Raw genomic sequence first — 26,869 nt, forward strand, 5'->3', positions numbered from 1 at the left:
CATTCGGGAAAAGAGAAGACTCTGGGGAGTCTATCAGTACTTACAGAAGGCTTACAAGAAAGATGGGGACAGGCTTTTTAGAAGGGCCTGTTTTGATAAGAGAAGGGGTGATGGTTCTAAACTAAAAGAGGAGAGATTTAAACTAGATATTAGTAAGCAATTCTTTAGTATAAGGGCAGCAAGATACAGGAACAGGCTACCCCTGTATCCAGCGAGATACAGGGAAGCTGCAGATGCCCCTTCTATGGAACTGTTCAAGGCCAGGTCAGATGAGGCGCCAAGCAGCGTTGTCTAATGGAAAGCACCCCTGCCCATGGCAGAGGAGTTGGAACTAGATATCTTGGAGGTCTTTTCCAACCCAAGCCATTATGTTCTATAAAATACCAGAGAACGTGCCTTTCTCATGTGAGCCTTTTTTCTCTAAAGCAGCTGAGGCCTGACTTATAAAAAAAATGCATCTCCAGCTGTTATGATTGAAGGGAGGACCTCCAGAAAAAGGACTACCAAGTGCAGTTGCTGAACTACATGAAACTGTAGTTCGAGATGCCTGAACGTCCCCATTCATCTCCACGGGTAGCTGACTGACGCCCACAAACGTTTCAAGGACGTTAACAACTTCACAGCATGTCTGCACATAAGAAACCAGGCAAAACAGCCCACTTTGAATCTGCAAGTGGCTTCCAGTGTAGGCCAGCCTTAGAAAAATATATATGGCCTCCCTCCTCCTTAGCTTCTTCATGGAAAAGAAAGGTACAACATGGGTTTCCTGGGCTGAAGACCAGCCAGCAGAGCAGAAATGAGGATCAAGCAACAAGAAGAATTGCGCTTTTAAAAGCTCCCCCTGAGATATGTTTGCTTGTGTTCACCACTCAGGTTCTTATGGAAACAGCTTCTCTCCTTTGAGTGAATGGTGGGTTCTAATTATGACCTGTGTTAAATCCCAGCAAGGCCCCTTGGCTTGAGGACATTTTCCCTTGTTGCACTTGGGGCAAGGGGGAGGAAAGCAGGCAGGGGTAACAAGGGTGGGTTTACATGTGGTGCACTCCCTCAAGGGTGGCCTGATGATGGGAGGTTCTCATCAATCCCATTCGGAAACATCTCACATGGAATTCTCTTACTCCTGCCACTCCAGAGCAAGACAGTAGCACCGAAGGCAGTGGTACAGGGGAAAAAGTAACAGGGTCTGTGGCAAGCTGAGGAGCTGGTTAGAACATGGATAAGCTTGAAAGAAGATTCATGTGCAGTTGTAGGTTTATGTTTTCTTCCCAGGCCCACAATGACATTCTGGTGATATGCATGAAACTAGCCCAGCAACACTTTCTCCTTTATTTGCCCTTATCACTAGTAAAAGAAAAAAAAATATTAAATATAATTTCTTATGTGGTGTGATGCAGACTCTAATTATAGCACAGCTGGGGCAATGGATGGCCATAACACCAGCTAAGGGTCCACAAATAGCCCACAGAGAACAAATTTGTACATAATTAGTTTCTGCTCTAGGCAACAGGAAGAAAAGAGAACCTTCCAATATTTAGTTCGGAGAAATGAAGCGTCCTTTGTGTCCTGTTTGATAGGGCAAGAACTAGCTTGCATACTTAGTTGCAAAGGAGAATTAAAACCAAACCAAAACAACCTATTTTTGTAGCAGTCCTGCAAGACCTAGAGCAGGGACACCAGAGAGCTTACATCCCAACAGGTTGAGTGCAGGTTAGAAAAGCATTCCTGCTAACCTCTAGAGATGCTTGGGACCATTTTTTGGCCTCTATGCTTTTGTTCCCACCAGTCCTGTTGTGCACAGCAAACTCTTAAACTGTTTCATGCCCGAGCCAAGGCTTTGCCTCACTGCAGGAAGTGGACTGTCAACCTCTTGAACTGTCTCTTTCAATCATATGTCTATGATCTCATGCTAAACTATGAGGAGGCTAATCTTAGCATAAATTTGCACTTATCCCATCTTTCATAAGCATAAAATGAAGGTGGAGCACAGAGTGCTTGCAGGCAGGCAGTGCAGCAGGAAGATTAAATGCAGGAACTAACAGCAGACTTGGCAGCATCAGCTCTGGCAACCTGCTTCAAAGGAAGGCTTGGCCAAGGTGCTGCAGGTGAGGAGGCACTTTCAGTTAGGCAGGGGGCTGGGTAGCAACAGGGAACAGCCCTTCTGACCCCCTGCAAGTGGCTTGTATGTGGCTCTGGCAAATCTGGTTCCCAGTAAATTCCTCATCTGAACACCATCAAAAAGAAAATTTTAGGAGGCTGTGAATGCATCTCAAATGTTTTTTACGACGATTTAGGCTGTTCTACCTGCTTTTGTGACAACCAAGTCGTTTTTATAATTATTCAGCTCTCCTGAATAACCTGAGAGATACAGCTCTCTCTCTACATATATGTTTGTATATACACACACAGTATCTGTGTACGACAAATGCATCTGTACATTGGTGTACACCTACATCCTGATTCTCCCACTTCTTACCAAACCCAGAGTGTTTTTAGATTCAGTTCTGATGCAAACAGATGGGCCTTGCAGTCTGAATTCAGCTATCCTTGCAGTCAACTGCAAGTATCTCAAATTCATGGAATAATTTGGGTAGTTTATTTCCTATAGATGACACATCATCTAGGAAAGGAAACAAGATTAAACACACACAGTGGTGCATTGCAGGCAACTTATTACTGCAATAATCACTCCTACTTGTCAATATAAGGATTGCTGCTGTGTGCAGTTAATCACAGAAATAAATTCTACTTCAGTAATCTCAGCGCATACATTAAAACCCAAAAAGCACTTGAAGTATTTACCAGTTTATTTGCATTAGTTACAAAATTGGCAGCAGCAATCTTTTTATGTTACAAAATAATTTCTGGCCTGCTGACAAAACCTGCTACAAGTGACTTGATCACTACTGACATTGTCTCCGTTCACCAAAATGGTACCTTAGGAAAGAAGGCTTATCAACAGTGTAACTGTACTTACTGTTGAGCATAAGGTGGTTTAAAAGACACATTTGGTAGAAGCCAGAGATATGGGTCAGAGATCCATTCCCTACAACAGGTATGATAATCAGAGGTTTAATTTCCTTTAAGAGTAGAATATGGTAGTCACAGATGGACTTTCTAAAAGGGAAATTTGACGTGGCTCAGGTGCCTGCAGGAGTAATTCACAGCAGAAGAGAGCATAAGCACTTTTGGAGATAGATGAGAAGCAAAGAGGATTCCTCCTTGCTCCCTCTTTTAAAAGACATTGGTGCAGTTTCAGAGTGCAGCAGTTTCTCCCACAGCATGAGAAGTGAAACACAGAAGTCAGAATGGCAAGTCAGAATATGCAGCATACAAGACTTTCAAAGATAATATATGCTACAAAAGCCCTATGGCTAAGACAATTAGGTTCCCAAGACTGTTTAAAACAGCTCCAGCTCTAGGATATTTAATTATTAAAATAATGTCATTGAATCAGAAGAGGTCCCTAAACACAAGCTTCTGTACTCTGCTTCAGCTACAATTACAAAGCAGGAGGTTTGCTGGGGAAGTGTGCTTTTACACAGTCGGGGTCAACTACCTTGCAACACAGCAGTTTAAAAATTGTTACAGATTTAAAGTGGTTGATTCTTTGACACTCCTTGTTCCAGTCACTTCTTGCACTATATTCTCAGTCATATCTTGTTTTGACTTAAAAAGATCAGAGCATAGTTCTGTTTACATGACTCATCAGGTGTTTCTCTGGGAGCTAAAAAGAAAAATAAATTTAATTACTATTATAAAGTACTGCAGGCAATTTTCAGGCTGCATTATAATCAAATGTCACTTGGAAGCATATGGTATAATGTTAAGATTAGCTTAATTCCATTATCTCAAGATGAGAAATAAAGCCCAAATATTGAGAGCCTTCAAGAAGATACCTACCTTCAGTTAGTAATTCCTTTCAAAAGAGCCCATTTATTTCTCCTGACACTGGATCCAAATCTATATCATAGAAACAGGGTCTTGTAGGAAGTCCTGGCATAGTGCTTATCTGGACAATAAAAGATAAAATGTTAAAATGAAAGCAGCACAGTTCCATGCAGAAGATAATACTAAACCCCTTTCTGGAGGCCATGATGGCAATCACCAATGCAGCTACTTGCACATGTACATACTAGGTGCATGACCATCATTCAACAATGTGAAGCACAGTGAAAATCAGGAAGTCCAGGCTGAGTACATAGCTCTTTGGTTTTTATGATGAAGATTTAGTTTGGCTCTTGCCTCTAGTAGTGACTGAGCCCAAGATTTGGCAAAGTACTTAGATACTCACCTGACCAGCTAACTGCTAGAGAAACCTTCATGGACTCTGCTGTGATGAGACAATTATTTGTGGCCTCATTTACTAATGCAGCTGGGCAGGACTTCCCTTCCCCAACTCAACATTTAGACCAGCAGACACATAGGCTAAACACAGATGCTATACAACAGGGGGCAACTTATGACCATGCTCAGTAGTTTGTGTCAGTGGTCATTCATCCCTTTAATAAAAAACCCAAGGTCTCATTTTCTATCTGCATCACCCAGCCTCAGCTTTCACAGTCAGTATTGTTTTGCCCATCTCCAGTAACTTACACATCTCTTTGGCAACCTAATCAAATTACCTCCCAATCTTCCTTTTGATAATAAGCGAAGCAGCAAGGAGGCAAAGCTCTGTTGGTTAGGCATTTTCTGCAGTTCTGCAAATTGTGTAGGGAGCTTCTGCAGTGCCACTCCATTTTCCTAAGCCTTTTATAAGTGCTAACACCAGTCCCACGTATAATGTGTCACTGCAGGTCTTGCATAGCTTACATGGAGGTAAAAGCCACTTGAAGTCTACTCTCTAATGTGTCCTAGGACTGCACCAGCATTCTGTCAGAGCTGCTGTTTTCCCCGGCAAAAAAAAAGAGGGGCTACAGAGAAAACCCTCTTTGCGTTTAGTTGTATGGATATTTTTCTCTCAAGAGCCAAGGTATTAAGAGATCCAAAGTGGCTGGAAGGGTTTTCCTGTTTTCAAGTATAGTCACTGCTAGTCTCCAGCCATGCAGAGCAAGAAGGTTCTTATTTACCTATCACTGAAGAATTCTAGAGCTTTGCAGTTCTCTACCTACAGATATAAAAGGCCACAGCAGGAGGTGAAACAGTGATATTCAACAGAGTAGGAGGTGCCATATTGCTGAAGAAGGGCCTGACATTACTATTTCTTGCACTTTCTATTTCATAAGGAACAATCATTTCTCCTCCTTTCCTATCCACAGGGCAGCGCACAGTGGCTACTCTGCTATATTACTTAGTATGCTTAAACCCTGAATTTCTATGCAGTACACGATAATTTCTACCCAGGCTATTGATTTTCTTCAGAAGTGCCTACAATTCTTAATGCCCTCAGTTATTTTCAGAGCTGATGAACTTTTCATTCGCTATCCTCTGGCCCATCAATACCACATCTGCTGAAAAAAACATAGGGCAATTCCCACTGTTTACTTACATGAAAAAAAATGAGACCATACAGATATCATCAATCCCCTTGCAAGACTTTAAATAAAACCAGTACCAAATAAAGATGTATTTATTGCACTTGTGGAACTATCCAAAACCTGCGATTTAGGAACTGAAAACCAGAGCTGAATAAGTAATTTGTTTTCAACTCATCAGCACCACCAGAAAAGAAACCCATCCAATTTTAAACCAACATTTTCATTCACTTTCATTACCTTTCATGCTCAAAGTTAAATCTAGTATTTGACTGAAGTACAACAGCTTCAACTTAATGTCAGAAATGGAAAAAACCAAAACTCAGAAGCTGAGAAAAAATAAAATGTGTCATACCTTTGTGATTATCTTCAGATAAGAATATGCATGCACCAGTGATTAAGTTCAAGACAAATTTCTCATAAAAGCTTCTCACAGAGCTAAATATTTGCTGAATTTTCAGCTCACACAGTTCAACGGTTGCTGCCAAAAACTTATTCTGAGGCTAACACACCTCCTGCCGAAAGGGTTTAAAACAGGGATCTGATTCCAAATGCCCTGGACTGCTTCTCAAACAGGCATCTCTTCCCTGGCTTTGTGGACACCACAGAAGAGTGACCTTCATGTTCCTGAGCTGCTGTCAATTCTGGCAGAATTAACACTGATTTACTACGTGTCCAAGAAAACATTAGGAATCAGGGATGGCAGCAGGAAGGAAAAAGTCCAACTTCACAGAAACTGAAGACATAAAAAAAAGAGCAAAAATGTTAATTGTAAGGTCTACAAACATCTTTCTTTTGTGTAGGGCTCGTTAATGCCATGTACTCTTTCCTTCTGCAATGCTTATTAAAAAAAAAGGTAATTGTTTGGATTAAATCTTGGCTTGCAAGAAAATGCCATTAATAATGTAAAGAAACATGCTATCTTTCATTTTATGCCCAAACACACATTACTCTTTAGAAAGATGGATGAGCCAGACTATAATCAGGATGCAGTTATTTACATTGGGTAATCTGGAAAGCCTTACCTACTTTTTCTTTCTTTTAAAGAATTATCAGAAAACGTTATCCAATATTTGGCTACCAACAGGTAGCATTTGAAGGAAGAAGGGATCCAACTCTTAAATCAGCAAACTTAATCATGAGAGCCATGTACCCCTAATGCTTTTGAAAGCTTATTAAAAAAACAAGTTGCCATGAAGACTTCAGGAAAAGGTTTAGGCGAAAAAAGGTAAGAGAAGGACAGAGCTGCTTGCTTCAACTGCTGAATCCTCTAAAATAATCTAACAAGTTACTTGACATTTGCCCAGAAGAGAGCCCCCAGTAAATCCTCTCATCCTAATGTTCTTTGTTTGGATGCAAACCTGAACGTTAGTGCACTTTGCACACAACTCCTCTTTCTGCCAGGAAATTCATGTCAAAGCTGTTCCAGGATCCTGTTTCCACTGTAGCTACTCTCTCTCCTTTCAGCTGACATTATGCCAATCACATAAAAGAAAAGAAACCAAAAACTCAAGGGAACAGTGAAATGAATTGTTGGAACTGATGCAGGCTGAACAGCAAACAGAGGGTCAGCAAAACCATGAAAACCAAATGGGAAGGGAGACTGACAAATGATTAATAGTATAGGTTAGCTTCACTTCAGAAGTGTTACATCAAAAATTGTTTGCTTTGTAAGATTTGGAGCTGTCTTACTATGCCTTGATCTGCATGTGCACACAGACTTCACCTGCAATACTGAAAAGTGCTTTCATCAGGAACACAAAGATACAACAGCAATTAGGCAGGCCATGGATTTCTCCCATCACTGCTACCAGACTGCAGTTCCAGATTTCATTAGCTACAGAGTGCATCTTTTCCTTGAAATCCAAGACAACAAACATGTGGAATCTAAGGAGTTGGAATCTAAGGAGTACATTGGGGACTTGCTAAGTGTGCAGGTGGTCTATTTCAGCTTCCCTCTTCCCCCGTGAAAAAAAAACCTAGTAAGGGAATCTAACACCTGTTAAACTAAGACTGTTAAAACACCAACTGTAAACACCAAAGAGTCTCTTAATCTAGTATCTCTTTTGTAACTGCTCACTGGAGTGCACATGAAGGTTTCTCCCCTCACCCCACAGCTGAGGGTTTCACTCCATCACATACCGTTCCTACGAGTGGATACAGGAATCCAGCACCAACGCTGGCTCGAACATCTCGGATTGGCAGAATAAAGCCCGTGGGTGCTCCTTTTTGTTCTGGGTCATGAGACAATGACAGGTGAGTTTTAGCCATGCAGATTGGCAGGTTTCCAAATCCCTAGCAAAGGCAATGAGAAGAGAGAGAGAAATAAATGAAAACCCAGTAACCTTTCCTGTACACAAATGTAACTGCTCTCTTCTACCATTCTCTGCAGACATCAGGTATTATATCAGGATGTTTTACTCCTTAAAAAACGCTTCATCTGCAGCCTGCCAGAGCCATGGTCCATTCTGCATGCCCATTACATGTCTCTCAAACTCTCCTCCCACCACTCACTAAGTAATAAAGAAATCCACTACAAGATCCATTAAAGAAACAGCCTCCAGCACATCCAACTGAGGAAAAAATTAATGGTATGGAAGTCTTCTATATATAATCTTGATAGCTAACTTACTTTCTACTCTTTTCCAAACATTATACAGCCCAGAGCTGCAGTACTTGTTCAGCTGAGGTCAGTTAATTAGAAATGTTTGATCAATGTAATTGGACGTCATGAGGAAGCAGCAATTATATGGTTCTGGTATTCTGATAGATTTGTAAAGGAATATACAAGAAACATGAAATCAAGAAATTATACATGGCAGCAGTAAATGGACTGCAGAAACGCAACTATTCAATTTGTAAACAAAAAATGTCTAGTTCTCACATGGCCCTTCAATGCCCTTTACAGACCTTCATTAATGCAGAAGCAGGAAAATTCTCAAGAATTTCATGATAGAGAAGACCATCAGACAACAACAGAAGAAGAAAACAACAGAAATCATCTAATTTGCAACCAGGTGCCAGGTTCAAAAGTTGTAAAAGTAGACTATTTTCCACAAGAAGTTTTGTATCACCTGTGGAACTCTTTCCCCAAACATAACTGTGACTGCCAAAAATCCATACAGGCTCAAAAACTGATTAGACAACTCAGTGGAACAAGATAAAAAATTCCAACCATCAGAGACTAGCACCAGTGTGATCACTTGTAGTTCAGTAATTCCCAAATCGCTGGAGAATTAAAGAGTACAGTAGAGAAAGATCACTGAAACCTACCACTCCTCTCCCCACACACTAACACAGATATGCTACTGGGCTAGATGAGTTCTGTCTTCTCTAACACAAGCCAGGGCCAGTTTCTCCCTCACTATACAACTGCTTCTTCTTCTTGTGCCATAGCAGCATCCAATGAGTCCTGAGCAAGGACATTAATTGGAGTGATGATTCCCTTCACATGCAGTTTGAACCTCTCTGTTCAGTATTTTATACAAAAAGCACCACTGGTATCAAGTAATGTGGAAAACTCACTTGCTTAGTGTACAAGGCAATTTTCTGCTGTGCTTCCGGAAGTAGCTCAATGTCACTTGCCCCGTAGATCTTCTGTGCAATAAGTCTGATCTTATCTATAACAGGGAGCTAGAAAAGGCAAAACAAAACCAAGCCACAAAACCAAGCAAGACCAGGCAAGTCAGTATGGCCAATCTACAAACATTTGTAATGTTACGACAGCTTCACGATCCTTCATACATGTTGCACAGTGCCCATCTGCAGGTAGAAGAGCTGTTCCCATCATCTGCAGACAGAAAAGCTATTCCCAGAGCTAAACAGAAATCTGAGGCTTTTCAAAACACATTTCATTTATCTTGTTGCAGTTGCTTCTTTTCTAAGAGGTCAAAGCTAGTTTACTACAGTCACAAACAAAAAGATACACACCAGTATTTCTCATAAACTGTGCTCATATGTTAAGTACCCCTACTGCAAAAGAGGCATTTTATTTTCTCTCAAATTGAAGAAAAAAGTGGACAAAAAAAATAACTTGAGGAAATACAAGTTAATGGCAAAATAAAAGCACAAATAAAACAGGTTAAAGAAAAAAAAAATGACAGCATCTGTTAAAGAGCTAAAATAGATACAATGACATAGCTCTCTATCTCATTAGCTTCTTGAATAAATGATTGCTATTAAAGGAGGATTCAGCCCATAATCTGGGAACTAACAGTGTCTTCATTACCTCCATTGCAAAGTCATTAGAAATACACACATACACCCACACATTCTCTCTCTTCTACCCTGACCTGCACTGTGACTCCATAGGCCTTACTTGCAGAGAAAAAACTCACAACAAACCACAAAACGTTAAAAATGGGCAAATTCTGTTCCACGGCCTGGTGTATAAATTACACCCTGTGCAACAAGTGCACCTAGGAACTCTGCAGTAGGGTAACAGATTTGGCCAGTCTTGTTCCTCTCCATGCTCTGATAGCATATCTCTCAAGTTCAGGAACTAAACTGCCCCATTCCCTGGAATGCAGCTGCCACAGTAGAAACCTGTTTATCATCTCTAGCAGAGTCACAGAATCACAGAATCAATAAGGTTGGAAAAGACCTCAAGGATCATTAAAGTCCAACCCGTCACCCAAGAACTCATGACTACTAAACCAAGTCACCAAGTGCCATGTGAACACCTTCAGGGATGGTGACTCCACCACCTCCCTGGGCAGCGCATTCCAATGTCTAACAACACTCTCCGTTAAGAACTTTCTCCTCACCTCGAGCCTACACTTCCCCTGGCACAGCTTGAGACTGTGTCCTCTTGTTCTGGTGCTGGTTGCCTGGGAGAAGAGACAATCCCCCTCCTGGCTACAACCTCCATTCAGGTAGTTATGGACAGCAATGAGGTCGCCCCTGAGCCTCCTCTTCTCCAGGCTAAACAGTCCCAGCTCCCTCAGCCTTTCTGAAAGTAAGCAATATTTCACTGGGTAATTGAAACAACAAGAACTGACTAACATGATCTTTGAGTATCGTAGAATCAGTCAGGGTTGGAAGGGACCATAAGGATCATCTAGTTCCAACCCCCCGGCCATGGGCAGGGACACCTCACACTAGATCAGGCTGGCCAGAGCCTCATCCAGCCTGGCCTTAAACACCTCCAGGGATGGGGCCTCAACCACCTCCCTGGGCAACAGAATGGTTAAGTAAATGTTATGTTCTAAAATAGAAATTCTCAGTTTCACAGAGCAGCAACTGATCTCCACCTTACAAAGTACCTCTGTAACGATGCAAGTTCTTACCTCTACGTTATAGAGGAACCTGAAGTTGCTGGGTGTCTGTGATGCTCTCTGAACAGCTCGGGCCAGTGCAAGTGCTCCTTTACCTCCCTCTGCCCAGTGAGTGCACTCCACAGCATCGAATGCTCCCGCCTCCTTTGCCAGTTTCACTACAAGGGCCAGTTCTGCCTTTGTATCCGTTCTGTAAAGAAAAAGGTCTATGCATTTACACCAGAATGCACACAAAGTAAATTACCTGTTCATTCCAATAATTTTTCACTCTTGTTGGCAACACCCAAAAGTTGCCCAAAGAAATCACAGAATCCAACCAACAGGAAGCTGCTGAGGGGCTATCACCACAACCTTCTCCACTTTGGTGAAAGAAGCTACTCCACAGAAGGAAAGACAGCAACAGGTAGCTCTGGATCTGCATGCAGAAATCCATGACTATCGACTGAGCAGTGTTCCAGATTTTCTGGTGTATCTGCCTGGTATTGGCAATGTGACTTCTGTTTTCAGAGGCAAACTCAAAAAGGTGCTTCTTTTGCTGATTCAGAGGTGCTATATCACGTGCACACAACAAGCTGAACTCTGTATTTCTCCAAATCAGACAATATATATTTACTTCAGATGAAGAATCCTTAGCTATCTACTCTGCTTCAATGGCATCAGCTTTAACACACCAGTTTGAAGCCATCCCACAGATTGTCTTTCCTGTGCAGTATGACTTACTTGAAAGCATTGACGGCCACCACTACTGGAACACCAAACATCTGTGCATTTTGGATTTGCTTGTTCAGGTTACTACAGCCTTTTGCCAACAGTTGAAGATTCTGCAAAGAAGAGAGCAAGCAGGAAGCACATTTTAACAGGAGTGGTGAAACTTTTGTTCCAAATCCATTATGTCCACAGCTAATGATAAAAATGTCAAAATGGGTATGAAATCAAAGACAAATCCCCAGTGTGGCTTTCTGAAAAGTCCAGATCAGTGCCTACTCTAGGATGGAAGACAGGAAAAGGAATGACTGTTTCTAACGATCACTAGTTTCAGCTGCCAAGGCAAGAGAAATCATCTTTTATCTTTTTTTTTTTTAATAATTCTTAGTAAGTTAATACTCATGCTCATTAACTCCCCAGAGTAAAGCCTCATTTTCCTCTCTGACACATTCCTCTGTATGTATTAAATACCATTAGCAGTGAATTTTATGACACTTATTTGAAGTCTGAGGCAATGGCTTTTGGTTCACACATATTTACATTTTGCAACATCAGAGACTGTTCATGGAAATTCAGATACTTTATCCCTTCCTATGCAAAGAAGCTCCAAAACAGGAAAAAGCTGCAGCAGTGTAAAGAGTCAGACCAATTATCCAAGTGCACACAACCATTTAAGGCACAAGGATAGAAGAGCAGAGACTTTAGTTCACCTTCCTCTCTGCTTGCAAAAGAGGGGGTTGGGGGAATAGAACCAGAAACTGTTGCTGCTCAGAGAGTAATTAGAGAGGCACTCTGAATATTTTCAGAGACAATATTTCATCTAAGCAATTACCTCATACTGAGAGGGTCAGGGGACACAGAGTAAGTATTACTATGAAAAATTGAGTGTACAGACAATTGCATGAGCTCAGAAGAAATGAGAAGGCTCTGAATACTGCTAGGTCAAGTACAATGTATGCTTGAAAGAGCAGAGCCAAAGTAACATCATTAATTTAAAAAGGAAAAAATAAAAAAGATTATAGTTTGCATGAGAAAGCATTTCCCTGGTAGCTACAGAAATGACACATTAGCTACCCAGGTGTGCACTGCATGACAACATTGTGTCATGACTGCAGTTAGTTGGCCAATTGTCACAACAGCTCAAGAAAGTTACCTCTTCCACATACTCCCTTGGCAAAGGTACCCCAGCAGTGACCTAGGAGGAAAAAAAAAAAGGAATAAAAAGAGATGGGTAAGATTTTTATCCAGGACAGCAATTCACACATGATTCTTATTAAATGGCATCAACATAAAACATTCAACTCCAAGCTGATGCTTTTTTATACAGGCGAAATTAAAAAGAGAATAAATAGAAGACTGCAAGATGCACTAACAATACAACAAATGATTGACTGTGGTAATATCACGAGTGGCCCAGCATATAAGCACTTCATTAGGACAGTAAAACAAGCAAGCATGTACCTGTCACACACTACAGTGACGCAGCTTACAAGCAACAGGGACAGGTGGATTCCTTTTACAACTGCAACCTGAACAGTCACAAGTGTATCAAACCCTGCAGCACTTTAAGTGACTGGATCAGAAAAATAGTAACACCCCCTAAGACCTAAAGAAAACTGCCCAGTACTTACTGCAGGGCCTCCTCCATGCATCTTCAGTGCTCTGACAGTAGCAACCAACACCACCACGTGAGGCCGGAGACCAGAATAGTGGCACTTAATATTGAAGAATTTCTCCATGCCTATGTCTGCACCAAATCCTGCTTCTGTAACTAGAGTAGACATTAAAAGAAGCTTGTGAGGGGTTGCTGGGTGCAGAAATCATGTTCTGATTGCAGAAATCAAATGCTTCTTCCAAGACAAAAAACCCCAAAGATAGTCATGATAAAAGAAGGCAGATCCCTCCCTGTGACCCAAACAACAAACACACTTACCAACAAAACCCTCTTTACCCACAAGCTTCAGTGCTATTTTGTCTGCCAATACTGAAGAATTCCCGTGTGCAATATTGGCAAAAGGTCCAGCATGAACAAACACTGGTGTCCCCTAAAAAGGGGCACATGTGGGAGACAGAGAGAAAAAGAAAATCAGAGAGCACAATTTAGCAAATCTACAGTATTTCAGGAGCTAAGTACTATGGCACCTGAAGGTAAAGAAAAATGCTTTTAGAAGACAGATCTTAAAGCCTTCTGATCAAACATTTGCTATCAGTTATAAGGACTACAGGGCAAACAGGATTATAATAAGCCACACAAGTGGAGATGTTAATCCGCTTAGGAAAAGGATGGCTAAATCCCAGCAACTCTTTGCCTTTATCTTTCTTCAACACCACTTAGATTCCCAAAATACTTCCTGGCATTAAAGGCAAGCAGAACAGAGTAAACAGTAAAGTTTAGTGCATTTCCTTGTGGTCACCCTACACACCAACGGCAGACCTAGAAAGACATCACCCCTAGCCCTGAACCTTGGGTAGGAAACCATAGTAAACCTCCAACTCTAAGTGACACCATGCTGGATGCAATGAATGAACTAAACTGGTTGCTTCTTGGCTTTGAGAATGCATGTATAGGAAATCATCTGTGCTCACCTCCAGTGTCTGCATAAGGTTTGGCTTAATAGCATCTTTCATCAAGACTGCCAGAGCACCAGTCACTCCCTACAAGAAAAAAAAAGACAGTAATCAGTTTTGAGATGTACCAAGACTATGAGACAGTTCCTATGCAGTGTCAAGGCTCTGCTTTTGTCCTGGTGAGCTTTCAGGACCTTGCCTCACCACCACTTTATAGTGAAGGCATAAAGAACAACTGCCAAGGTTAGTAACCCATAGATGCATATGGTTTGCTATAGCCCATAGCAATTTTTGCAGGTTTTTCATGCAGATTTGTTTTGGACCTTTTCCTTTCCCTTTTCAGCAGTTAGGCTTTCCATACTGGCCTTAAAATGTAATAACAAGCTGCATCATCATCCACAAGCCTCTTGTGCAGAAATACCTTCTAAAGTGAACCTCTGTGCTCATGTTTTCTTGGGGTGCAGCAATATCCCCTACTGCAAAATGAAAGCTTGTGATTTCATCCACATCTGCTTTGTGAAGAGAAAATGATGGCTTGGTAACCCTTGTGACTGACACAGTCCAGTGGAAACTATGCTGGTTGTTACCCAGCACTTGCAAAAGTAACTACAATCGCTGTCATGGGTTCTGAGTCAAGTGTTCACAGCAGTCATGAAAATCTTTAGCCATGATTTCTTCTTCCCTTTTAATTTCAATTGGATTGCAGCACTCAATTATAGGAAAGATTTAATTTTTTTTTTTTTAAAGACATTCACTGCTTTGTTTTATTAGTTTCAATCTTGCCACATGAAAGCTTATTTAACATTTAATGGATAAGATTTAAACTTCAGTCATCTCCAGAATAATGAAAGCTACAGAGCAAGATTTCCATGGTGACTTTTCAGGCCTGTGTTACTCAGCAGCACTTCAATACATCCCAGGTTTTTACACCACATGTTCCCCTCAGCTTTTTCTTTTTTTTTGTGTGTGTGTGTTTGTTTTCTGGTTACACACTCATGACATTGGTTATATCGCAGCAGAAGGACACAGATATCTTGTGCCAGACTGGTCTCTGCAATCACCAAGTTTCTGCCTGCATGAGGAGTATGTAACACAGTCCTAGTGATGCAAGCCAATGGCTGCCATCAGTGCTAACATTAACATTCAAGAGAACCTATTGGACAGGTCTAATACAGCCAGTCTTCCATTCTGCAGTTGTAATGGACAAAATTAATGAGATTTTTAAAAGTAATAGAAATCTTGAGATTAAAGACTTCTATCACCTGGACTCTATGTAAAACTCAAAGCAAATCCCTACCCAAGCACCATCTGCCTCCACTGCTGATGAGCAGCAGGGGAGACTCCTGTTTTCCAAAACACAGTTTAACTCAGATACTTAAGGTTAAACTGGCAGCATGCTAGCAGTAGGAATTAAAATCTCAAAAGCTGCCTACAGACTGTTGGCACATGCCCTTCCTCACTCCTAACAAATGTCTCACACAAGGACAATTACAGATAAATGGTTCCTGGCCTAGCCTTTTTTCCTGCAAGGCCAGAGTCAGGCCACATTGCTAATTTACTGTTTTTAGGCTTATCCTGGGAAGAAGTGAAACGAAAAAAAAACCACACAAGAAAACAAACAAACAAAGAACCACAGCAAGACAGAAAGAGCTGGGTAAACTGCGTCCCACCTTGCAGGTCAGGATACCCACCCTGTGGATTCTTCTATCCCACTGGACATGTTTTATCAGAAAACACAAGACAAACCTCATGAACACCACATCATGCAAATTCCCAATACTGTTAATATTTTTGTCTTGTGCAAAGCAGGCTGTCAAATATCTACTGTACAGGACAGCAGTAAGAACCATTATGGTATCTCTGTTGACTAGTGCAGAAGTCCTGATAAGCCTCTTCTCTGCCTTAAGGCCAGATGTCAGGGCGCAGTTCACATACAGATATGAACCCCCCTTCCCTTGTCCAAACAGGACTGCCATCCTCAAAACACTTACTGGAAAAATCATCTGGGGCACAGGCTATTCCCCTGAAACCATGCTGAAGCATCGTTATTTGGGAGAGTGCTAACTGATATACTCTTCAAACATGGCAAAAGCCATACTAATAATTATGGTATGGACAGCTGCAGACAGTGTGCAGCTTGCAACTACTGCTTTACATGCTGGTAATGGACATCGCCAGTGCTACTCTATCAGCATTTCGTGCAGTGGAAATGAAGGATTTGTGTCCCTCATCAAAGGCTGCCTTATGGAGACCTTGTACTTTTTGCAAAGGGTTTGGCGTTTATAGCATTCACAGCCTCTCAGAATAAGATATTTCATTACTTGTAATTAAATTTGCAAAAGGCTTTGTTCCTGCTCAATGTTTTCCTCACTCCAGGGAGCCAAAGAAGCAAAACGTCCAGCAGGATGCATTTTAAGTTCTGAATCATGAATATGTCTTTTACCTAGAAGCCACTGTGTAGTTCCCCATTAATTTCCATGGTGCTAGCTTTAATGTGACACACAGCACATCATATCACACAGGACTTTTGACCCTGCCCACATCTTGTGCACACACACACACACTCTCCGGGTAAGGTGCTAGCCACACTGAAGTGAAAAGCCTTTATTAATTCCATAGGCTACGATTTCATCTTTGATCTTCTATATGCTAAAGTCTTTCTGTACAGAACTGTCTCTGTGCTTTTCAATCCAAGGACCTTCAGAAGTAATGGGGAAAAGCACTGAATGATTCTTACAAGGTCATCTGCTGTAACTGGTTCTCCTCTCTTGCTGGATGCTACTACCATTCTGCCCAGTCTCTTTTTCATGTCCTCCAGCCCATCAGAGAGCGCAAGAATTGCCATGATTTCACTGCTCACTGTGATATCAAAATGAGCCTGCAATATATGAATAAAGAACATGACCTCATAAAGATTCCTTAGCAGCAATCCTTACCTCTGCTAAGTACTTGAAACAAGACAAAAATCACCACCTTCATAACAACAACAAAAACAATTACAAATATAAAAGAAATCCACAGCATTACTCTAAGAACATAACTCATTTAATTTTGCCATTTTAAACTTGATTTTTTTTCCTGAAAAATTAAGTAAAAACTACTTATTCCATTGCTATTACATGACTCTCTTCTGACACATGCAGTAGTGATTCATGTAAGAACATTTAACACTAACAAATTATATTTTTGAAGGCTGATCTTACTAATGCATCTGACTATCACAACTGTACAGTAAATGGCAAAAAATAGATCAGGTTTTCTAGGAAATTAAGGGTAGAATTTAACTGACACAATGCAGATACCTCCATCAAAGCTAAGCAACTTAGGGGCATTTCAAGTCAGTAAGAGAAGCTTTTCTGAGCACAATTAATTTGAACTATTAATCTGACAGTTAATGAGTGAGAAGAATCACAGCCCTGATTACTTATTTTACTGTATCGATTATATAATCAATCTATCTACACAATAAGTTCAGATACTATGTCTAGTTGCGGCCAGATGCATCCCACCCAAAGCACCTGCAGTGGTGAAGAGCAGCCTTTGCCACGCATCATATTTACAGAGGGCACTTGTGTACCACTGTTACTATGCAACAGTCATCCCAGTTTGGGAAGCCAACATTTAGGAGAGAACTGTGAAGGAGGGAACAGACAATAAAACTAAACACTGCATGGGCAGCATATTTAACTGCTTGGTTGGAGGGACTGTCTCCCTTCTCTTTAACAAAGTACTGGTAAAAGATGGAAATGTCTGGAGTTACACAAACTTGCTTTAGGATCATGTTTCAAAGTACTTTTAAAAACACATAAGTAAAGGGAATAATTACCGTTCGAGTGAAGCCTTTTTCTGTTGGAGACTGTCCGATAGTGATTTTCCTAAGGAACCTGTCATTTGTATCCACCACTGCAAGGAACACAGAGAGAAAAAAGAGAAGTCACATTGCAAGGCAGTAAGTCACACCTGTGCCCTATCACAAACACCCAGCTAGATCACCTACGAAGAGAGGATGGCAGTTTGAGATACCATCTTTTCCTAAAGAATGGCAAGTGCTACTCAATGCAGTTGTTCCCCAAAACTGAACTGAACCAAGTTAAGATCACATGCAGACCCTGCACTGCATCTAGAGGGAGCCTACCTCCCTTTGTGCGCATTAACCACAAGCCCAGACCCTCACTGAAAAGCAGAGCTGCTACTGTTATACAAATTACTTTCTCAGCATTATTAGTCAATCTGAACCAGGAAATTATTACAGCCAAAAAGAAATAAAATCTTGATTTTTGTAAGTGAAGTGGTAAAATGGACAGATTTGGCCATGTAGTGAGAGTAAATTCACACAGCCACATTAACTCAAATTACCTCAGAAATATAAACTATTGAATATTGGCTATATAAACTGTTGGAATACTGGCTGTTTCTTACTATCTGCTGGAAAAATTGTAAATATTATATAAAATATTTCCCATGGGGCACACTACTTTAGCTTCATTAAAGGTTATGAAGCAAATTTCACACTGCATTTTAATAAGAAGAATAATGAGAAACACTCTTGGGGTATAAATCAGAAGAAAGCGTCCATATTTCGAAGTTTTTTGGCTAGTGAAATATTTATGCTGCCAGAACAGAGACTAATCTTACCTTCAGGTACCTTTAAGAACTTTTTTAAAATGTGGCCTTTATTTGCTGTCAGTCCCAACAGAGCAAGTGGGCAGACTAAAACTGAGTTTAATCCCAGAGCAGAAACCTCTTCTTCCTCACAGTCAGATAAAAACACTGTTGGCTACTGTTGCCAAACTCAACTCTCTTACTGACTGACAAATCCAGAAACACAAACTTGCACCAATTAGTGAAGTCTTTATTTTGTGAATTCAGGGTAGACTCAAGGCCTTGCGCCCGACCCTTTAGAAATAGGATCCCAGCTGCAGGTGTCTATCCCACCAAACACACAGGAGAGGCCACCCCTGCCCTCTTTTCCATTTTCCCAGAAACAGTTTCTGCTGCCTGTGCAAACCCCTCTTTTGACACACATTTTGTTTTTTAATAATTCTTTCATTTAGTAGCTCTTGTACCTCTTTGCCATGTTATGGTGTCTGGGTCAATGTCCAATCTCACAAATAGTTTTACTTCTTCCTTTGTCAAAGCTGTAGGATCCATTTTGTTAATGCCCAACTTCTATGGGAGGAAAGGACAAATAAAAGAAAAAAAGATCTAATGAAAAGAGTCACAGAAATGAAACCTCTCACTAGAGCAATTGAGCCTTTGACTGCAGCACCTGCATATTTAGATATAAGGGAGGGGATGCCTTTTTTGTGCCCCTCTTCCTAGACCCCACAACTAAAATGATTCAGGTTGGTGTGTATCTGGAAACAGAGCTTGCTGCTGGCCAGTTAGTAAAACGGAAGGCAGACAATGTTGCTCATTAGGGCAGGCTGTCACCAAGATTTGTGCAAGGCATCTACAGAAAAGAGAGAGAGCTCTGCAGTTCCTTACATGCGTAGTTCTGATCATTAGTCTCACATGCTTAAATCCATTTCTCATTAGCTTGCCTAGGGTCACTGCACACAGCCATATGTGTACAAAGACACTGCTTTCAGCATGCTGGTTAAGCAGTACAAAGGAGGAATTAAACAATTCAGTCACAAGGCTGTCAGCATCCCAGAAAGCTGATCCTGAACGTACTGAGAGGATGGGCAGTTTGCCAAGTTGCTTAATTGAGAGAAGAATTATCTCAAGAAGCCTGATACAAGTGCAAGCTCAGGAATGAGGAAAACGACTGAGTTGATTTATGAACGAGCAAGCTATTTTTAATTAACTACACAGCTAAGTCGTATTTTTCTCCTGAAGAACAGCAGGGAAGAAGAAAGTCTATTCTCTTCCTCTTCAAGCACATCATTTAAGAGAAGAAATAAACAAACAAATACAAAGAAGATGGTAGCTTTCTGGAGTATTAGTATCCTGTTCACATCTCTACGTTTAAAAACCAGAAAAGTGGTTAGGGTAGAGTTCCCTCCGTAGTCCATCTGGAATACCAAGCAATGAGACATACCTTCTCAGCTCAGCAGTGGAAGCAAACCACACATTCTCTAATGGTTGAAAGACATTATAGCCAATTAATAAATCAGAGCTTTAGCTTCCTAAGTAGTCTGACTACAGCTCCTGACTTCCAAATGAGCAATTGATCCAGCCTGAAAACTGTACAAATAGGGCTGTACTTCAAATTACCTTAGCAAGCCACAGCTGTCCTCCCAGCCACAAGGTTCAAACCCAGCGCAAAACTATTCCTCTGTTAATCCTTGTTTTTGAAGAAGTGAGGGACACGTGCTAGTTCATATTAATTTCTGAGGATCAGAGGAGTTGTGGTTGTCTCAGGCACGGCCACTCAACAACAGGGCAACTCATTTACCTAGGAATCCTTTCTTGGAAAGAAGAGGAGCAGGCAATGCCTACCCAGGCATTTTTTCCAATTTCCCTGTTTGCTCAATCTAGATAAGACATAAAATTCTCAATGTTCTCTTCTTGCTGAGTTTTCTAAATTGCCTTTTTTTGTGTTGGATTATCTATATAGCTGTCACATAGGAACTATTCATCTCTAGCTTTAATTGGGTGTAAAGTACAAAGACTCATTCTGGTACTTTCTTAAACTGCATTAAGGAGACTGAATTGACACTACTAATAAAGGACACTAATCCCTTTGCCACTATGTTATTTATACCGCATATGATAAAGAGAGTTACATCAATGATTATTCCCCTTAGGGCTGCATCTCACTGCTTTCTGTGCTGTAAGAACAAGCTACCACACTTCTGCACGCTTAAGTTAAAAAAATAAATGCAAGCACAGTGATCTAGAGGACAACACGAGGGTTCCTGTAACCTAGTTCTGCCTACATAAAGGATGGTTTCTAGTTCTTTTCCATTTACTCAACGTGAAACCGGTGAACTTACCTGCAGTCTTCGGATCTGAATGTCTGAGAACTTCCTAACACCGCTGACAGAAGGCACCAAACGGGTGTAGAGAGCCTTGCAGAAATCAAACAGGTAGGTTATTAGCACTGCTGGCACATTCAAAACACCTTGGCCAAAGTGAGCTGTGCTCAAATACATCATAAGAAAGATTGTACCTCATCAGTCTGAGTTAGCTCATGGAACATACGTGCATCAATGGCAGCAGCAACCAGGTTGTTGGCTGCAGTGATGGCATGGATATCACCAGTGAGGTGAAGGTTAAACTAGAGGAGATAAAAACATGTCAGCTACAATTTTCATTTATTTCAATTCATTGTAGACAGATGGAAAGCGAAGTATTAATAGTGAAGTTAAAGTGAGTGATGGTGGAGGGGGAGAGATTGCTCAGTGCAGTATGTGGAAGAGAGGAAGAAATTTTCTAAAACAGAAAAATTCCTCCCCCACATTTATGTCATTTTACAAACTTCCAGAGTGAAGCTTCCAAACTAGAAGGGCTTTTTTTGTCCTATGAGAAGGGTTCTCACAGGCTCCTGTGAAAACCATGGTGTGGCACATCTGCATTGCTCCTCCTTCACCTTCCCCCTGACCCACTCTTGTTAACTGCACAACAGGTTTCACACATACATTGGCTGAAGCTGCTGCTGCTCCCACAAAGATACCTGAGATAAACTGAAACCAGCACTCTTGTGTAGTGCTAGCAGCAAAGCCATGGTTGCACAGAGCTCTGCATAAGCTAACTGCTCAAACACACACCACTGTAGGCAAAACTTGTAGACCATGTACTACACTGTGACACTGCTAGTAGTTTCTTTGGTTCTGCCTCATTAAAAGGTAGTTTGAGTGGGTTTGCCTACATGAGTTATTTGGCTGCATGGTAGCTATACTTGCTTGGAATCTATAGCTTGTGTGACACACTTGCATTCCAGCAGGACAGAAAAAGCTGTGCTTTAAACAATCCTTTTCCTCTGCAGCAAAGCAAGATGATGAGAAGGGGACATTAGAAAAGGTAATATGACAGAAGACCTTACAGCATCATTTTGTTGAATCCTTGCTACTGCGATCTTAAAAAAACAGATAGCTAAAAGCAGAATGCAGCTAGTTACACTCTGATTGTAAACACTAATTAGTAAATGCTAATTTTTGTCTCATTCTACAGATAGGCAACAAGAAGCATTTATTACCACTGTGGTCCTGCAGTATGAACTCAAAAGTTTTTCTCTTGCTAATCTTTTCCTAGGATGAAAGCTGCATGTAGAAATATTGCGTGATGTACCAAGGTCATTACTCTAACCAGTGACTCCCAGATACATCAATTTTATGAGACATACATCAACTAAAACACTCCCACAAAGTTATATTTATACCATGTGGGTCACACTTAAAGAAAATCCTTTCTGCCAGTTTGGTTCCAAGAGTGAGGCTGTTTCCCACTGCTGCACACAGTCAAGTATTTTGGCTCATTTTGTTAATATTCCCCAAGGGGAGGAGATTATTTTCCCTCTCACATCTATCATTCACACATGTTCTTGGCACCTAAAATCAATATTCTGCCTCCTTAACATTTTTGTCTTTTGTGAACTTGCCGCATCAATTGGAACGAAGAGCCCTTTTGATCATTTTTGCTTTTCTTCTTAAAATTGCCCTGTGTCAATCCATCGTGCGTGTGAGACAAAGGCAGATTTCTACAGGCAAGAGAAGCATGTGCTACATGTGCCTTTCAATTCCCTGCCCCTGGACATGGGCTTTTACTCGTTGCCAAGACACCTCAGAAATATGCTGCAGCACCAGGGCCTCACAGGCTGAGGTCTCCCCTTTTTCCCATTTCATATTAGTAACTTAAAACACAAGTACACCAAAACAGCCCACAGAATGAGTTGGTGACCATGGCTGCTGAGAGCACTACTTAATATGCTTCCAAAACATATTAAATCATTATCATCCTCATTTTGATCCTGGGAAAAAAGAGGCATAGGATGTATCTTGCTCAAGGGTATACAGCAAATCCAGAGAAGAGGACAGAACAGAGAAACTGGGAATTGCGAGTTCTATGAAGTTCCACAACCTTGCAGACATCCTTCCAAAATAACCAAACATTACTATTTAACAAAACCAAAACCCAAAAAACCAACCAAACAAAAAGAAGCTTTGTGAAATCAAGCATGCAGTTCTTGGGAGCGCTACATTGGGCCATAAAAAAAACAAGAGATTTTGCAAGATATATGACTGCAGTATCTTCTCACGGCCTAAATGTGCAATGAGGCTTTGTATAAAGAATTACCTCTTCCATGGGGATAATTTGACAATAGCCACCACCTGCAGCTCCACCTACAGAGAAACAATGGTCAAATCATGCAAACAAAGGTCACTCTAGTCCAGAGTGGTATTACACGTTTGCTTAGTAGCTTTAAGAAGGCAGCTACTGTAGAGCAGCTTAGTTTAAATCTCAGCACAGCACTTGAAGACAACACTGAAGAACTTACCCAAGGTTTTTCCTTCCTAAAAGAAATGCAGTTCTAACTGGGATTTGTGTAAAACCACAATGCAGCAGAACAAAATCTCCAAATGTCACCTTTCCCCATTGAGTTCAACTGCAAGCAACAGAACTGATCATACCTTTTATACCAAAGGTTGGCCCCTGAGAAGGCTGCCGAACACAGGCAAAGACATTCTGGTGAAGGTGTGCTCCTAAAGCCTGAACAAGACCAACAGTGGTGGTGCTTTTTCCCTCTCCCAGAGGAGTAGGAGTTATCCTGCAGCAAAAAGGCAGAACAGACAATTAAACCCTTGTAGTAGGTGAGACTCAAAACACTTACAGGGATAAAAGAGTCACCCAGTGATTGCAGTCAATGCCAATTCAAGTTCTGGATTGCTCAATCTTCATCTCAAAACAGGAACGAGATTGGCAAATTACCACATAACTGCTGAAGGCTTTCCTCTGAAAAAAAATGGTCAATTACTATTGAAGGCAGGCTACTAGACTAGCAGGACTTTGACTATGATTCAGTCTGCCCTTCATAACTCTAACCTGCAGACCAGAACAATTAATCTCTAGATGGGAAATGTTAAACTACATTCCCACTACTCGCTACAGGAGATGAATCTGTTTCCCAAACCACTAGATTTTCAGATTGTGATTTACCAAAACCCAGAGCTCTCCATACAGTCACCTTACAAGAAGGCAAGGAAACAAGTCACTCTAATAAAATTTGCTTTCACCTTGACTTCGTGCAAGCACTGCCTCAGTTAAGGAAGTACCTACCCAGTAACAACAACATATTTGCCATCTGGTTGGTTCTTCAGCCGATTCAGAGCTGACAGATGAACCTTGGCTTTAGTTTGGCCATAGAGTTCCAGCTCATCAGGGAGTAAGCCAACTTCTTTTGCAATCTGATCAATGGGCTTGGGTACGGAAGACTGTGAAATTTCAATATCGCTGAAAGAGAGCAAGGTCAATTTGTAAGTCAAAAACTTATCACAAATTCTTAGCTTCTAGATGGTGTATTTTAAGAAGGAAGGTTTTAGTTAAATGAATCAATCCAGCTGATACTGGAATATACACATCCTCAGAGTTGCCTTTTCTTCAAAAATAAAACAAACAAAAATCCAAGACAAACAACAAACTAATCCCACCAAATTCCCCTTCACTCCTCCCACATGAAGAACACCTTTTTGTTGGTAGTGCATTATGTTCCCGTATAGTATTTTGCGTATTTTCAGTGCATCCTTGGGGACTTGACACCAACAACTCCTATTTCAAGATACCAGCTCTTTGCCATGTCAGACTGAGAGTTTTCCAAAACATAAACGCTGATTCAGCAGCTATTTCACTGGCCTGAAGTCTGTGGAAGTCCATATTTACGCCTTAATACTATCAGTCTATGTTTCAAAACATGTCATGGCACCACTGCAGGTTAGCTCTACTCGCTTTGGAAGTTCTCACAAGGCTCTCTCTCCACTTCTCTCCTAACCTCAGTGCCAGCTACAGTCTGCATACATGTATACCCCATATTACACAAAGCTTGGGAACAACAGTGAATACTATAATACTATACTCCATGAATACTACCAGAGGCTTCATTTGAAAGCATTACCTTGGAACAGGCATCTTTAGGGTGAGCTGGTTATATTGGATATTCCATTTTCCAGGCTGAAACTTCTCCAGAAAACGCTGTGCACTCTCCACTGTGCTCTAAAATAAGTGTGAAAATGCATTATAGCAACCACCACTGTATGAACCATGTGGGTTAACAGAGAGACTCAGAAAGGTTTTCCCCTTCCACCTGTCTCAGTTTGCCATTCACACAAAGTGCTTTGATTAAAGCACTTGCCAACAACCCAAAATGAGATTCCACTTGTAGTTTCCTTAGAAAGAAAAAAGCCTCCACCATATCTATCTCTTTGTATCCATCTACCTACCTGTCTTCAGTGTACTGGAGTTTTGGGAATGTTCTGTGTCAGCAGGGTTTCTTAAACAAAGCAGGGAAGAAGGAGCTGGCTTGTACTGTTACTCCCTTTTAAACAGTCACCCAACGGATAGCTTTAGGGTTACAGTTAGAACACTGTACGATAAGCCCATTTCACACTGTTTTGAGAGACCATGCTCAAAAAACTAAAACCTCCCCCCCCACCCTCCCCTCCCTGCCACCCTTCCTCCCCCCCCCCAAAAAAATAATCAACACAAGAAAATCTCCAAAACCAACAATCCAAAAAAACCCCTCTGTCCCAATTTTTCTTCAAGGTCCTTCTTCTTCCTCAGTTAATTGTATTCTAATTGTTTGGACTAGAAGTTGGAAATTCTAACCTCTGCAAGACCAAGGAGGCAGCACTAGTTGCTTTGGTAGTGTGCAAATATAGAGCAGATATAGTGTGCAAATATAGTGTGCAAATGTCAGCAAACATAGAGGAGATGACCGGCAGTCTTAGTCTGTCCACATACCTGCATCAACATGGCCACAGTCATAGGTCCAACGCCACCAGGAACTGGGGTGATGAAGGAAGCTTTTTCCTTTGCTGTACTATATGCCACATCTCCTACAACTCTTTTTCCACTGGCCTTTGTGCTGTCTGAGGATTTAAGGAAAAAGTAATTTACATATCACCAGTCTAGGAGAACTGAGAGAAGGAAGAAGACTGACTTGTTCCAAAGACTCAGCTCTGTTCCATTTTGAAGGACATCTAGGCCTTAATACTGAATTAAATGACCTGCCTTTACCCAAGATGAAGACAGAGCTGAACGTTTAAATTACTCAACGAGGGACTAGTAAACACTGCAGTTAACACAGATCAGAGTCTTAAGAGTCAAAACAAATCTCACAGGTGGCTTAAGAGAAGTCCAGTAAAACAATTTCCTTTCTCCCTAGAAAAAAAACTGCTATTTCCTGCTTTCATATCCTACATGACCTACATTCAGAAGCAGATACAGCACTTTTTTCCAGTGATGACCTTCAAGTTCACCCACAAAGAGAGAAAAAGACAAAATTCATTAGTAAACTAACATAGTCATCTAAGGAACTTTCTGATTACAGACTCAGCATATAAAAAATGAACAAACAAACAAAAACCCAAACAAAAAGCCCCAAACAAACAAGAAAGGACAAAACAAAAAATCCCCTAAGGTTCTCCTGGAGTGGCAGATCCTCATTTCAGATATGAGAATTTTAGGAAACTTTTCAAACAGTGTTAAAAACCTGAAGACAGATTGTAGCTCTGTTACAATGAACTACTGTACTGCATACAGTAAGTCTGTATCTGAACAGAACACAGTAACTTTAACATCGATGTGGCAAGGGGGACGAGTGGAAACCAAACTCCTAAGCAGATGATTACTATTAAAACCAAAGAGGGAATAAAAGCAGCTCCTGCCAGCACTAATTTTTAGCTCCATTGT

The 26,869-nt window shown here is 41.0% G+C and overlaps 1 protein-coding gene across 1 annotated transcript in view; it reads right to left on the bottom strand.

Annotated features, from left to right (window-relative positions):
• Positions 1 to 3,616: 3,616 nt before the first annotated feature.
• Positions 3,617 to 26,869, bottom strand: part of MTHFD1 (methylenetetrahydrofolate dehydrogenase, cyclohydrolase and formyltetrahydrofolate synthetase 1) — a 38,173-nt gene continuing 14,920 nt past the window's right edge. Inside the window, exons 9-28 of the mRNA XM_054400087.1 lie at positions 25,919 to 26,046; positions 25,074 to 25,171; positions 24,242 to 24,415; positions 23,596 to 23,732; positions 23,261 to 23,307; positions 21,138 to 21,245; positions 20,962 to 21,036; positions 19,087 to 19,189; positions 17,847 to 17,923; positions 16,758 to 16,898; positions 14,039 to 14,107; positions 13,386 to 13,497; positions 13,084 to 13,223; positions 12,606 to 12,647; positions 11,468 to 11,568; positions 10,760 to 10,937; positions 8,997 to 9,104; positions 7,614 to 7,766; positions 3,901 to 4,009; positions 3,617 to 3,724 (exon numbers count right to left, since the gene is read on the bottom strand). Of these exons, the coding sequence (XP_054256062.1) occupies positions 3,920 to 4,009; positions 7,614 to 7,766; positions 8,997 to 9,104; positions 10,760 to 10,937; positions 11,468 to 11,568; positions 12,606 to 12,647; positions 13,084 to 13,223; positions 13,386 to 13,497; positions 14,039 to 14,107; positions 16,758 to 16,898; positions 17,847 to 17,923; positions 19,087 to 19,189; positions 20,962 to 21,036; positions 21,138 to 21,245; positions 23,261 to 23,307; positions 23,596 to 23,732; positions 24,242 to 24,415; positions 25,074 to 25,171; positions 25,919 to 26,046 (2,081 nt within the window). The 3' untranslated portion in view covers positions 3,617 to 3,724; positions 3,901 to 3,919. The remainder of the gene's footprint in view (positions 3,725 to 3,900; positions 4,010 to 7,613; positions 7,767 to 8,996; positions 9,105 to 10,759; positions 10,938 to 11,467; positions 11,569 to 12,605; positions 12,648 to 13,083; positions 13,224 to 13,385; positions 13,498 to 14,038; positions 14,108 to 16,757; positions 16,899 to 17,846; positions 17,924 to 19,086; positions 19,190 to 20,961; positions 21,037 to 21,137; positions 21,246 to 23,260; positions 23,308 to 23,595; positions 23,733 to 24,241; positions 24,416 to 25,073; positions 25,172 to 25,918; positions 26,047 to 26,869) is intronic.

This window comes from Indicator indicator, chromosome 4 (genome assembly GCF_027791375.1).
Source record: "Indicator indicator isolate 239-I01 chromosome 4, UM_Iind_1.1, whole genome shotgun sequence".
NCBI classification, from domain to species: Eukaryota; Metazoa; Chordata; class Aves; order Piciformes; family Indicatoridae; genus Indicator; species Indicator indicator.